The sequence below is a fragment of the Bidens hawaiensis genome, unplaced genomic scaffold, assembly GCF_021521415.1.
Source record: "Bidens hawaiensis isolate Kalapana, Puna unplaced genomic scaffold, B.hawaiensis_p1.1 tig00036026_1, whole genome shotgun sequence".
NCBI lineage: Eukaryota > Viridiplantae > Streptophyta > Magnoliopsida > Asterales > Asteraceae > Bidens > Bidens hawaiensis.
The window spans coordinates 81,630-95,936 of NW_027496290.1; the positions used below are offsets into that span (position 1 = coordinate 81,630).

At 33.6% G+C, this 14,307-nt stretch overlaps 1 protein-coding gene across 1 annotated transcript; it reads left to right on the top strand.

Moving 5' to 3' along the window:
• The first annotated feature begins 5,031 nt into the window (after window positions 1-5,031).
• Window positions 5,032-11,444, top strand: LOC143588144 (leucine-rich repeat receptor protein kinase HPCA1-like). Its single transcript, XM_077069240.1, has 18 exons — window positions 5,032-5,143; window positions 5,218-5,289; window positions 5,551-5,625; window positions 5,708-5,779; window positions 5,876-6,037; window positions 6,123-6,197; window positions 6,284-6,355; window positions 6,665-6,736; window positions 6,813-6,881; window positions 6,978-7,052; window positions 7,513-7,584; window positions 7,671-7,805; window positions 8,270-8,760; window positions 8,831-8,989; window positions 9,418-9,554; window positions 9,626-9,845; window positions 10,479-10,714; window positions 10,915-11,444. Exons 1-18 carry the CDS (start codon window positions 5,046-5,048, stop codon window positions 11,389-11,391), a joined length of 2,769 nt encoding a protein of 922 aa, XP_076925355.1. The 5' UTR covers window positions 5,032-5,045; the 3' UTR covers window positions 11,392-11,444.
• The last annotated feature ends 2,863 nt before the right edge of the window (window positions 11,445-14,307 follow it).

Here is a 14,307-nt window from a genome sequence, read left to right on the forward strand (position 1 = left end):
TCGCGCCAAAAACCGAACCCGAACTAAATTTGGACTGGGCTTTTCGTATTTGGCTTGAAAAATCAGAAACTTGGGCCAAAATGGGCCCATAAGACTTCCGATCGGCCTAGTAAACCCCACCCCCATTTTTTTATAAAACTTGTTACCTAAGCTTTTTATTCATTTCACTTGATAAAAAAACTGGAGTCCAAGCAGCTGCAAGTCACTTTTCCAGAAATCTTTCAAAACTCTAAGGTAACAACTTAAATAAGTAGCTTTTAAACTTGTTTAACCTTGATTAATACCATAAAAACATGTCTTAATTGCTAAAAATCATTCTTAACCATGTAAAAATCCTAAAAATGGTCCATAAACATGTTTTGATCATACACATGGTAAGGAACTTGTTTTGATAGTTTTTTTGGCCATAAACACGGATTAAAAGATTGAAACGGCGTTTTTACGGTTCAAAAGTTCGTTTTTGTACACTAGTCGAAACCCTAAGTTAAGGGCTGTTATGTTGATGAAACCTGCTTGGTTTGTGATATAGGACCTGTACCTAGCCTACATAGGATCACAAGAGCTTGAAAAGTTGATTAGAAAGGCGGAAACGAACCAAAACCGCTAAGGTAATGCCGAAACACTCGCTTACGGGCTGTTTAGGTTAAGGTTGTGATGTGCATATTATTAGGCCTTGAAATTTTTCAGGGATATCAGGGACCATGTCATTGAGTTCCTGTTTAAATTTGGTAATTTTTCGACCATTCGAGAATATTTGGCGAATTTATTACCGAATTGGGATGTTTATTTGGGAAAAATATCTAAAATACTTCAAAAATTATGAAATTTTTCTAAAAACTCAGATTTGATGTATTTTGATCACATATGAATTTTTGGATCATTTGGAGAAGTCTAAAGGTGTTTTGTGTATATCCGTTTGTGTGAATTTTTATAGCCGAATTTGGGCCGAAAAGAATATTGCACGAGATTTTTACATTCTGGAATTGATACAGGTTGTTTTGGGACATGATTTGAGTATTCAAGAATTTTTGTGGAACTTTTGGAAATTGTTTGGGATAAACGGACGATTTTAAGGAGAAATACAGCTGATAAAATGAATTTTTATAAATTAATAAATCATTAAATAATTCCAAAAATATTTTTATAAATATCTACATATTTTAATTGATAAGTGGCTAAATTTTCATAATTTAATGATTAACGGTTAATTAATTATGCTAATTTGAATATTAAACAAATTCAATTTTTATAAAAACCGGCAAGTTCGCGATTAACGAATCTGCGGGAATATCAAAACACCAAGAGTGATCAAAAATCATATTTTTGGATTAATTAAGTAAAAACAAACTTTTCTATGAGAAACCTGGACAATCCAAATAGATTGTGCGCGTTTCTTCTTAAATCAAACTGAATAAACAGAAACGGGCCCCGTGGCTAATCCGGGACCCCAGTATGTGATCCTTCTTTATAACTTAATCATTTTATTAACCAATACATTTACCCAAGCTTACTTCCCCATAATTGTTTTCTAAACGCATAAACGAACAACTTGGCCCAGCTGGGAAAACAGGAATCTGAGCCAAGTTCGGTTTTAAGTATTAGACATTGAACAACATCACAACCTAAGCCTATTGCCACTTTCTGGGCATTCCAGCTATACCCAGATTAGTTATACAGCCCAGTTTAGTATTGAGATTATAATAATATTAAAATATTAATATTATTATTATATTGATTATAGGAAACCGTGATTGCAAGTTATACAAACCTCGAACCGACGTGCTACTGATTATCTACTAAACAGTGAGTTTCATGACCCCACTCTTTAAACAGTTTTACGAACTTTTGGGGTGAAAAGCATGTTTGATTATATATACATACCTGAAACATGTATTGATGTGAATTATCTAAGTGCTAACAAACGAAAGTCCCCACGATCACGGTGATTAACTTCGAGCCGGTGGCTTGTGAATAGTACTATTGGTTTGACAAACCCAAACGGAATCGGCCTGGTTGCCGTGTCACATAGCGCCGTTTGCACATGACCATACTTATACAAACATGCTATGTAGTGTTAGACATAGCTATCGGGGCATGTTGTGGGCAGAAAGGGGCCACAGTGGTTGATTGAGTGTGGGAAATGGATGCACGCAGCACATACAATCAAGGCTTCACTGTAGCTTAGCATAATTACATCATATACATACATACATACTTATTTCATAATTACAAGTGTTAACTTGTGAATACTCATTACTGTTTTCTTGAAACTCGTGAAACTCACCAACTCTAGTAGTTGACCCGTTTTAAACTGCTTTTCAGGTGTACCTAAATCGGAATGATTTGGTGACCTGTTCTTGCCAAAGATGTGTGGTTGATGCTATGTGAATAGAAGCAAATATATTAGTAGTAAGATCGTATAGTTAACGAACTAATTTGGTTTGTATCACCTAGACTGTAAAACAATGATAGAACAATGAAATGTAATATATTGTAAATTAGTTTGTAATGTTTCTTTATAAACAATGTGTTGATACCAGAGGTGTCTGTTACATTCCCGTTTTACGCTTCCGCATTGTGCTAGTCGGGGTGTGACAATTATGATTTTTAATTTGATTTTTCTATGCATTGTGTTATAGATTTTGATCAGTGTGTTATCAGTTGATACTCATACTTATATTAAATATAACAATTAAAACAAAGATTACGTCATTGTGTCTTTTTGTTTGTCATTGTGTCTTTGTGCTCATCATTTGTCTTTCTACTTATCATTGTGTTTTAGTAATTGTGTGTTATGTTCATGTCTTTGTGTAATATGTAGTTTCCATATTATGTTTTATGTTTCAGGTCATTGTGTTATATGTATTAACCATTGTGTTTTATGTTTCAGGTCATTCTGTTATATGTATTAATCATTGTGTATTATTACGTTTCATGTAATTGTGTAATATGTATTCATCATTATGTTTTATGTATTAGATAATTTATTGTTATTTTATCATTATATTTACGTATTATTATTACACAGCCGTATTATTAGCATTTAAAAAAAACATAATTATGATTTGAAAGACAATGACGAAAAGACATAATGACGGAATTTTTTTTTTAATTTTTATATAACAAATTCATTCTCATATTAAAGATAAAAAACACTTGTTATTATGGTGATTTTTGTTCTAAAAACTAATATAATATGAAAAAGTTATAGACGTTTTAAAATGATGGGGGACTTGACATGTGACTTGCATGTGAAGAGAGAAAATATTTACTATTACTTTTATATCATTTTACCTTTGATCCCCACTTGACACATGTCAATCAAATATGCATTCTCACACTTATTGTCTTTGTAGAATAACTCAACCCTACATTAACTATCCAATAAACCATAAGCATTCACTTGCCCAAAACAAGTCCAAATTAACAGATTATATAAACAAATAAACAATTATAATTTTAGTTAAAAAGTAAAAAAAATACCCAAATTAGTACAAGTCGAACCGTGGAAGAGAAAGCACTGGCCGTCGCCTAGTCGGTTATAGCGTGGAGGTCCGGTGACTGAAGGAGGAGGGCAGTAGCGCAGGTGGTGATTGGTAGAGTGGTGGTGTCTGGTGCAGCGCTGACTGCCTGGTTCGCTGTTTTATGTCTGGCTCTTTTCCAATTTCAAAACGAGTTTTTTATATTTCTATATTATAAAGGGTTAATGGGATTAATTGGTTTGAGTTTTAAACTTGATTAGGGTTTAATTGAGTTTGAGCTTTTAATTTGATTGGGTTTTAATCAAACAGACGTTATATCTCTTTTTAGGGTTAGCGAAATACGAAACCGACCAAAAAATAATTTTTTTACACTTACTAGGAAAAGTTGAAGGGAAGCAGAGGCTACCCCTGGCTGAACACTAGGTCCGTCAGTACCAACGTTTCCAATGGAATTGGTGGGATTGCTTTATTGAACATGAAGTGTTGTAGTTATTGGTTAGGACTTAGGATGTGAAAATGTTGTTGATTTTACATAACGCAACGCGTGAATTGCTTGTGTAAGTTTCCATGTTCCCCGTTAAGTCTTACATGTTTGTTATTTCGCCATGTCTACTCGTCTAACTCTATATTACCTGATAACTTTTTTAATAAACGAGTTTACAAGCGACATATTTTGGTTTCGTAAATTCTATTCACTAGTAAAAAGCATTAAGACACATTCACATCTTTAATCATTGGCTCAAATATTACACTACAATGCAGAGCATTCTAAAGTAAAGTGATTTGATCAAGTAGTTACTTACAAAATCATGATATCTTCTTTACATATATATGTTTAGCTAAACACATCGCATGTAGTATTGTAAAGGTGGGCATTTGCCACAGTTTAAGAGTTGTTCAGTCTTGGCTCGGCTTTCCTTTTAGTGTATATCAGAACAAATTAACTGTAAATCATAATCAATCCTACATCAGTAGCCTTAAATAGAGTTTGAAGAAGAATGCAAGTGGTAGGACATGTAGACATTGGTGTAGTGGGGCAGTAATTATACCAGTGGGCCAATTATTCTTTAAGACTAGCAATTATCTTCATCATCATATACTTTTCTACATTATATTTCAGTTCTTCATAGATTTTCATAACATGGTTTGTGAATTTTGAGGATCCAAGGTTTCGAATTAAGAAATGGGTATACGAATTAAGTTATTACTTGCGCTCGTAGTATACGTACATGTATTTCTTGCATCCGGTCAGAATCAAGGTAGTAAGTTATTTATTTCTTAAATAGTATCACATATGTTTCAAGAATGTTTTCGGTTTTAGTTTCATCATGATCTAACTCAAGTTTAGAACACCAACTATGCTTTTAAAATCCTTTCTTTTCAAAAGTATTCTCATAATCACCAGATGATTATTATTATTATTATTTTAACAAAGCACCCTTGAAAAAGTATTTTCTAAAAATCAAATTTCATTCATAATGTCTCAATGCATATAAACAAATCCAAAACTGTCATTTATAATAAGCGTTACTCGATGATGCAGTTGTATATCTACAGGCTCTCATGGGTGATTGGAAGAATGTACCACCCAGTTGGGTCGGGTCTGACCCATGTGACAAATGGGATGGAATTACCTGCACTGATTCACGTATCACATCCATGTATGTATATATATTGGCATATTGATGACTACTGAAACTAAACAATATTGTTGATTCATAACATTCTGTTTCAGAACCTTAGCAAGCATTAATTTAAGTGGTGGGATTTCTGGAGACATTGGACAATTATCTGAGTTACAAACACTGTATGTCCGTTAAACCATTTTCTTGTCTTTATCTGTTACCTTTAGACGAGTTAACCAAAAGAAGGTTCAGACAACTAACCGATAGATCTTATTGTTAGCTGTTGATTAACAGTTTTATAACCAACAAGATGGTTAATGAACAAATTACAAAAAAAAAAAAATCAAAAATTAAAAAAAATAAAGTCAACGTGGCCAAATTTTAGATAATGAACTTAAAAATATTACATAAATTTCAATGTTTATGATTGTTGTTACATGTAGGGATCTGTCTTACAATACGGGTCTGACAGGACCTCTAACTCAAGACATTGGGAATTTAAAGAAGTTAACAAGTTTGTAAGGACAAGTTTGTTTGTTTTTAAGGTTTATGAACAACCACTTTACTAACATAAGCAAATTATTTGAAATTACTGTTCAGAATTCTGGTCGGTTGCAGTTTCAACGGTCAAATTCCAAGCACTCTAGGATCTCTACCCGAACTGAGCTACTTGTAAGGATTTTGAGTATATACAAATGTCTTATTCGAAAAGGATATTTTGGTCATTTTAAATAAAAATGATAATACTTTACACTCCCCTTATTGCAGGGCCTTGAATTCTAACGGCTTCACAGGACCGATTCCACCTTCGATCGGGAATCTTACTAAACTTTATTGGTTGGATATAGCTGATAACAAGCTTAGTGGGCCCATACCCGTTTCTGATGGTCCCATTCTGGGTCTTGACTTGCTGGTCAATGCAAAGCACTTGTATGGTAGTTTTGGTATTTTATCCTAGTTACTATGTGCTATACAAGAATCTCAAATTACGGTTTGCTTTTGCGTTTAATTGCAGTCACTTTGGCAAGAACAAACTCTCGGGTGATATACCGTCTAAGCTCTTTAGCTCAAAAATGACACTTAAACATGTGTATGTGTATTGCAAGCGAACCTTATCTACCAGTTTTGGATTTAGTTAAGTTATTATTGTGGGTTTATTTAATGTTAACCGAGCAGGCTATTTGAAGATAACCAGTTAACTGGCACTATTCCTTCCACACTAGGACTGGTTCAGACTCTTGAGGTCTTGTGAGTATCTTTAACTGTTTCATTTGAAACATATATATATATTTGTTGTTAGAAATGGTCGATTCAGGTTATTTTATATCTCTAACGGTTTAAATGGGTAAAAAAATTAACTTGATACTAAAATGTTTGTAGTCGTATTTGACAACCAAATGCTACAAAATATCAGTTTTTTATTGTGAAAAAGTGTTTGGTTCAACCTAATTTGACCTTACCTATTTCGAACCGCCTAAAGAATTACACATATTTGCAGCCTCTAGTAGTGGTTTAAATCTGTATATAACTCCACCTTTTCTTTCATGTGTAAAACAGGCGATTAGACAGAAATTTATTAACCGGAGATGTCCCATCAAACATCAACAATCTTACATTGATCAACCAGTTGTAAGTTGGCCAACATATTTATACAACAACAAACATTCATATTGATGGCTCACCAAGATTAACTTATTTTGTTTAGGTTTCTATCCAACAACAAATTTGATGGCCCGTTGCCCAATCTAACGGGCATGTCAAGCCTAAACTATTTGTAAGTGCGCAGCTGCCAGATGCTGTTTGTGTTTTATATTTTGATCATAATAAACGTACTTATTAGTGTATGAAGCATATAATTGTTGCGATGCAGGGATATGAGTAACAATTCTTTTAAACCGTCTGAAATTCCTTCATGGTTTTCATCCTTGCAGTCTCTAGCAACATTGTAAACTTCTTTCTCTCAATTCTTCTTACATGTTCATTTGCTATGTATTTTTCTTTTCATGGTAATTATTTTATATTAAATTAAATGTGTAATATTCATAAAAACTGGACAAAAGACCTAAAGAAATAATAAGCACATGCCTAATACTACAATATTTAACGAACCAATGATGGCCTGCTTTAGAAGCAGACTAACTCGCCTTCATGATTTTCACTTATTCAACTCGGATACTGTAAATAAGCACCCGTTAGACGTTTCAGGATGATCAAATGGCCCCTGTACTTGTACAAAATGGCGAAACAACCATTACATTTTCATCATGCACTTTTACTTGTGCACTATGTATTTTAGTGTCTTAAAACCACCATTAATATTATTGATGTTATAACTATTGTTGTTGATAACGATAATATTGTTACTGTTTTTGTTGTTCTTATTATTTATTAATTTGAAATAACAGGATGATGCAAAATACCGGGCTTCGAGGAGAAGTGCCCGTTGAGGTTTTTAGCAATACACATATACAGACAGTGTGAGACTTCATCCTAATATTATTTCCTTCAATTCATGTCACAATTTCATTATTTTTTCCTAAAAAGCTTTCAAAATTTCTTACAGGGTACTAAGAAACAACAAGCTCAATGGCACATTGGATCTTGGAGCTTCTAATACCAACCATCGTCGGCTCATTGATATGAGCTATAACTTGATTAATGGCTTCACACAAAGAAATGGATACTCTGCAGATCTCATGTATGCTTTATGTGACTGAGAATTCAATTTTTAACAAATAATAGGGGTAGAAGTTCATTTAATTTTTTTTAATAAGTTAAGGGACTCAAATGTAGATCCAGTCTGTCAACTTTTACTTAAATTCAACTGTCAAAAGTTTACCCAATTATACCAAAAAGAACTCACCTTTTTAAGAGGAGATATACTCCACATTGACTAATGGTATTATTATATCATCTAAAATAATATCATCTAAAAAGCAATCTAATTTTTGAAATAAAATCATTTAGGAGGCTTTATCCATTTTGAATACATTATTTTTCATTTTAACCAATGTTTAAATTTTACCCATTTGACTCGTTAGAGGCGAAATACAACCCAAATCTAACATACTTCCTGTAAATGGCTCAAAACCGCCACCTCTAATGCATTAGATTGCTTACACCCCACAAACTAACAACTGATGCATTTTCATTCTTTTTCAGACTTTCAAATAATCCAATTTGCATGGAAACCGAAGCAACAGTTAAAGAACCATATTGTGATCATATCACAGAATCCAACTCCACATATTCAACACAACCAAACAGTTGCATTCCCGCTGCTACATGCGGTCTGTACCAAACTTCAAGTCCAAATTGCAAATGTGCATATGCATACACCGGAACCTTAACTTTCCGAGCTCCTTCATTTTCGGATCTTGGAAATGAGACCGTCTATACACTCCTTCAGAGTTCCATGATGCTTTCTTTTGCAACCAACCAGGTCCCGGTGGACTCAGTTGCACTGAGTCACCCCACCAAGAATGCCGATGACTACCTCGAGTTAACCCTGGATGTTTTCCCAGCTGGTGATGAACGTTTCAACCGCTCGGGAATTACTCGGATCGGGTTTATGCTTAGCAACCAAACTTATAAACCTCCACATGCTTTTGGGCCCTACTTTTTTATTGCCCACAATTATGATTACTTTTCAGGTATAGTTTCACAGTTTGTGTAATCATGTTTTTGGTAGTTATAAATCAGTTACTATTATTTATTACACAGGTGGATCCAAAAGAAAACATAAGTCAATGAGCATTGGAGTTATTGGTGGAGTTGCAGCTGGTGGTTGTGTTCTTGTGTTGTTACTTGTTATTGCTGCAATTTATGCTTTTCATCAGAAATCAAGAGCTGAGAGAGCTAATATTAAAAACAGTCCTTTTGGTAAGTCTGAAAAAAAAAACATAAAAAAAAAAAAAAGAATTTAACTTTGCAAGTCTAGAAAAACAAATGTAAAAGAAAAAAAGAAGAAATAAAAAAAAAGAGTAATGGTCCATGTAGTTTTGGCCAGATTCACACCTTTGGATAATAAGTTTTAATTAGGAGCGGCAAATTTGGTTTCATGCTTATGTTTTTGTAACAAGTATCGGTTTCGTGGTTCCAATTTTGTAACAAGTTTGGGTTCTAACACTAACTTCCGTTAAGTTTTATGTTAGGTTTGGATAAAATGACCAAAATACCCTTTTAATTAAACAAACAAACACGCAGATTGTTCTGTAAATTGCTCAAACTCAACCGTCTGAACCATTGTTTGTAATTAACTCGAAACAAAAACCATGCAGCCTGCTAACAGTTTAAGTTTGCTCTTGCAGCATCTTGGGATCCTGACAAAGGAAGCGGCGGTCGTCCTCAACTGAAAGGAGCAAGATCTTTCACATTTGAAGAGCTTAAAGCATGCACAAACAATTTTAACACAGCAGCCAACATCGGTTCGGGTGGTTATGGGATGGTTAGTTAGTTTTATAAATCTGTGATTCTTTACCACTAAATTGGTAGTTACATTTTACTAATAATGTGCAGGTCTACAGAGGGAGTCTTCCAAATGGGCAATTGGTTGCCATTAAACGAGCTCAGCATGGATCAACTCAAGGAGGACTTGAGTTCAAAACCGAGATCGAGCTTCTTTCAAGGGTTCATCACAAGAATCTTGTTAGTCTTGTTGGTTTCTGTTTCGATGCAGGCGAACAGATGCTGGTTTACGAGTATATTGTAAATGGCACCCTCAAAGATAGCCTTTCAGGTATTCTTTCTTTAGCTTATACGTAAGTAAACGAACCGTCGTGTTCGTTTGTTTAACTTTAACTGAACAAAGGATCGAACACAAACAATTAAATGAATATAAATAAACGGACATAACTAAGCGTATATGAACGAACGGAAACATGAACATCAATATGTATATTATTAAAACTAGACTAATTTGTGATGCGTGATATTTTATTGTAAAAGCAGACTAACATGTAATGAGTCTAAAAAAATAAACTTCAACAAACATAAACTTGCGAACAGAAATTAATGTAAACAAACAAACATAAACATGTGTAAATGAACTAACTTAAACGAACATAAATATTAATAAAATTAGACTAGTTTGTAACGGTTGGTATTTTATCTTCATAAAAGAAGACTAAATTGTAACGAGCCTAAAAAGGTTAAATGAATATATAAACGAACTTAAACAAACATAAATAAATGTAAATCAAACAAACATAAACGAATATTCACCTAACATAAATGAACGAACAAGACATGTGTCGATGCTCATTTATTTAACTAAATGTACGAACAATTTCTTTCATATTGTCTTCTCTTCGTTTATTACACTTGGAGCGGTGCAGGTGAAGACAAACATAAACGTTTTTTTTTTGAGTAGGGAGGACAGGGATAAGGTTAGATTGGATGAGAAGACTTAAAATTACACTTGGAGCCGCAAGAGGTTTGCATTATCTGCATGAACTTGCAGACCCCCCCATAATACATAGAGATGTTAAATCAACTAATATTTTACTCGACGAACGCTTAAACGCCAAAGTGTCTGATTTTGGTCTTTCAAAACCGCTCGGTGAGGCTGACCAGACACATGTCACTACACAGGTCAAAGGCACAATGGTTAGTCAAGATCCTTTTCCTTTTCAGTTTGTCTTGATCATGCACAAAAATTGTGTGAGATTCCTAACAGATGTGTATGAAACCCCACAATCCCGTTTGGATATGCAAATAAGAATCTGATGATTTGTATATGATTTTAATGATTAGTATTGTATTACAGTACTATATAGCAAATTAACAAATGATTAGTATTGTTATAGGGCTACATGGATCCTGAGTACTACATGACTCAACAATTGAACGAAAAAAGTGATGTTTATAGCTTTGGAATAGTGATGCTCGAGTTAATAACCGCAAGGAACCCGATTGAGAAAGGTAGGTACATTGTGAGGCAGGTGAAGGAAGCAATGGACACGGGAAAAGACCTATATAACCTCCGTGAGCTTCTCGATCCAATCCTTAGCTTGACCACTGAACAACTTCAAGGTTTGGAGAGATATGTGGATGTCGCATTGAGATGCGTGCAAGAAACCGGCAACCGAAGGCCGAAAATGAGTGAAGTTGTCAAAGAGATAGAAAATATTATGGAATTAGTTGGTATTAATCCAAATGCTGAGTCAACATCAACATCAACATCAGAAAGTTATGAAGGGAAAAGTCAGGATAATAAGCATCCTTATTTGAATGACTTTTCATATAGTGGTGGTCTTTTAGCTTCAGAGTTAGAGGCCAAGTAATATTTGTGTGTGGTCATTTTAATTTATAAACAGTTTGTTTTGGGTTATGATATATCTTCGAGTCGGGTTCAATAATGGTGTTGCATATTCCTAATGCGTGGAATTTGAATCGTTTTACTAAATAGTGTATATATAGAGTGTTATTCATTGCTACATGATTAGTAGATAAGGATAGATTAATTGGACTTATGTGTGTTTGATATGTTTATTTTGCCACCAATTATGAATGTACTTTACACATTATTCATGTAAAAAAAGAAAAAGAAAAGATACATCTAGGGGACTTATGTTAGCATTGATGAAATAAATTAAATATTTATGTCTCCTCTTTCTTTAAAGATTCTTCATAATAAAATTATAGCATACAAAATTCATTGGTTAAAGAAAATAATTCTCCATTATATAAAATTATCTTTGGTTAACGAAAAAACTATCTTACAAAAAATTATATTATATAACCAAGTTTTACTCCATAGAATCTAAAAATAGGTTTTCTATATAATAGTAACCAAGTTTTAAAGTTGTTCTAATCAGGTCACTGATAAAATCTTTTGTTTCAATCAGGTCATTGAACTTTTATTTTTGTTCTAATCCTAGATATTTTACATGGATAATAGGTAATATAGGTTTTTTTTAAATAATAAAATAAAATTATTTTTAAAAAACAGAACTGGGATTCACAATCACGATTACAACTTTCATCTCCAAACCCTATCAACCTACGTTCTTCTTCTTCTTGAATCAACCCTCTGCTGCTAATCAAGAACATATCGTAATCCTATCAGCCCTACCTTCTTCTTCTTCTTCAATCAACCCTCTACTTCAAATAAAAAACATATCGTAATCAAGATGTAGACGTAATTACTTTGTTTAATAATAACAATATCTTTATGTTAATTCATTATAAACAGAATAAATAAATTTACAAATTTTGCAGATGTGCATGTTGTGTCAAAGGAGAATAAGCATATTAATTAACCAAAACATAATCAAAATCAAAATGTCTGAAACAGATTTTCGACAAAGTTTTAAAAACAACTATACTGAAAACTTTAAACGGCTCAAACCTTACACGAACTCAAACCTCGAAAATGTGTAAGACATAGAGCCCGAACATTGACACACATACTTATGGGTTGACCACGACCTGTTTGACCCAAAATCTTTTTTTTTTTAATTGTTTTTCACTAACGATCCGTTATTGTACTTACTTTGTCAGGTAAACCAAGAAGATATCATATGTGAAAATTATGACTTTAGTGTTAACGATCCCTTCTTAAATGCACTTTGTTATGACAACGATGATGAGGATGAAGTTGATCTCAACTCTGTTGAAGATTGAGAGTCCCGTAGTATTAATGAAATTTGAGAGTCCCACACAACTGAAAGACATGTTGATTGATTATGGCGTTGCAAATGATCACCCATTAGTGTTCACGGTAAACGACCACAATAGGTTGTTAGTAAGATGTGGGACTGAAGAAATTGAAGACGGGAAGGGGGGAGAAAGAAAGTGTGGAAGGGTCCATTTAGGCTTTGGGCCTCTAGGATTAGTGGGGAGGATTCTTTTCAAATAAAGACACTAAATGATAAGCATACATGCTCAAAGAAGTTGGATTTGGGTTCACTTGTTACATATACTTGGATTGCAAAACGATATTTCAAGCAAATAATTAAAAATCCCGAAATCAGTTATAGGAAAATAAGAAGATATAATGAAAAAATACCAATGCAAAGTGAGTCATGGCCAATGTGGTAGAGCAAAAGAGAAAGTATTGGATGATTTTGAGGGTGGGTTAAAAGAACATTATGCAAGACTTTTAGATTATTAAGCTGAGATATTGGAAACAAACCCGGGGAGTACTGTGAAGATGGCCGTGGAAACGATGCCAAATGGAGGTATTTATTTTAGTGGTTACTATATATGTTTTAAAGCTGTTAAAGATAGGTGGATCAATGGTTGTAGGAAGGTTATTTGTTTAGATGGATGTTTTCTGAAAAATCATGGTCAATTACTCTCGGTGTTGGAAGAGACGCCAATAATCATATTTTTCCTTTAGCATGGGCTGTTATGTCTGTTGAGAACAAGGAAAACTGGAAATTGTTTCTTAATCTATTACGGGATGACATTGAAATGGAAGGTGGACTTGGACTAACTTTAATTTCCGATCAACATAAAGTATTTTGTAATTATTACACACCTATCTGTTTGTTGTTATTTATAACTTATATGTTATGTTTTTATTATTGATTAGGGAATTATAGAGGCTATAAAGGATGTATTTCCATGTTCCGAGCACAGACAATATACAAGACACATTTATGCTAACTTATAAAGAAATTTTGTGGCCTTTAATCTAAAAATTTGTTTTGGGCTGCCGCAAAGTCTACTATTAAGCATTGGTTTGAAATGCATATGGAAGAGTTGAAAACGAGTAGCAAAGGTGCGTATGATCATCTTATGGAAAGAAATCCGATTACTTGGTCAAGAGCTTTTTTGAAGTTGGTAAGGCATGTGATGCATTCGAGAATGGAATGAGTGAAAGCTTTAATTCGCGCATACGAACCGCACGAAGGAAGCCCATTATCAGTATGTTAGAAGATATTAGAAGATTTGTGATGCGTAGAATGTTCTTAATGGCAAAAAAATCGGAAAGATTTGAATATGAAGCATGCCCTATAATTAGAAAAAAAAACTAGAAGATATTAAAAAGAAACAAAGGTAATGGTTATATTTTTATCTTTTTGTTATCTTGTTATGAATTTTAATAGACTTTGGGTTGATAATGTAGGCACTATAAAGTTATTCCAAGCGGTAACAACATATTTGAAGTAAGGAGTGAAAAAAATGCATATGTAGTGAAGATTCGTGAGCAAACTTGCACATGTAGATCATGGCAATTGTCAGGCACCCCT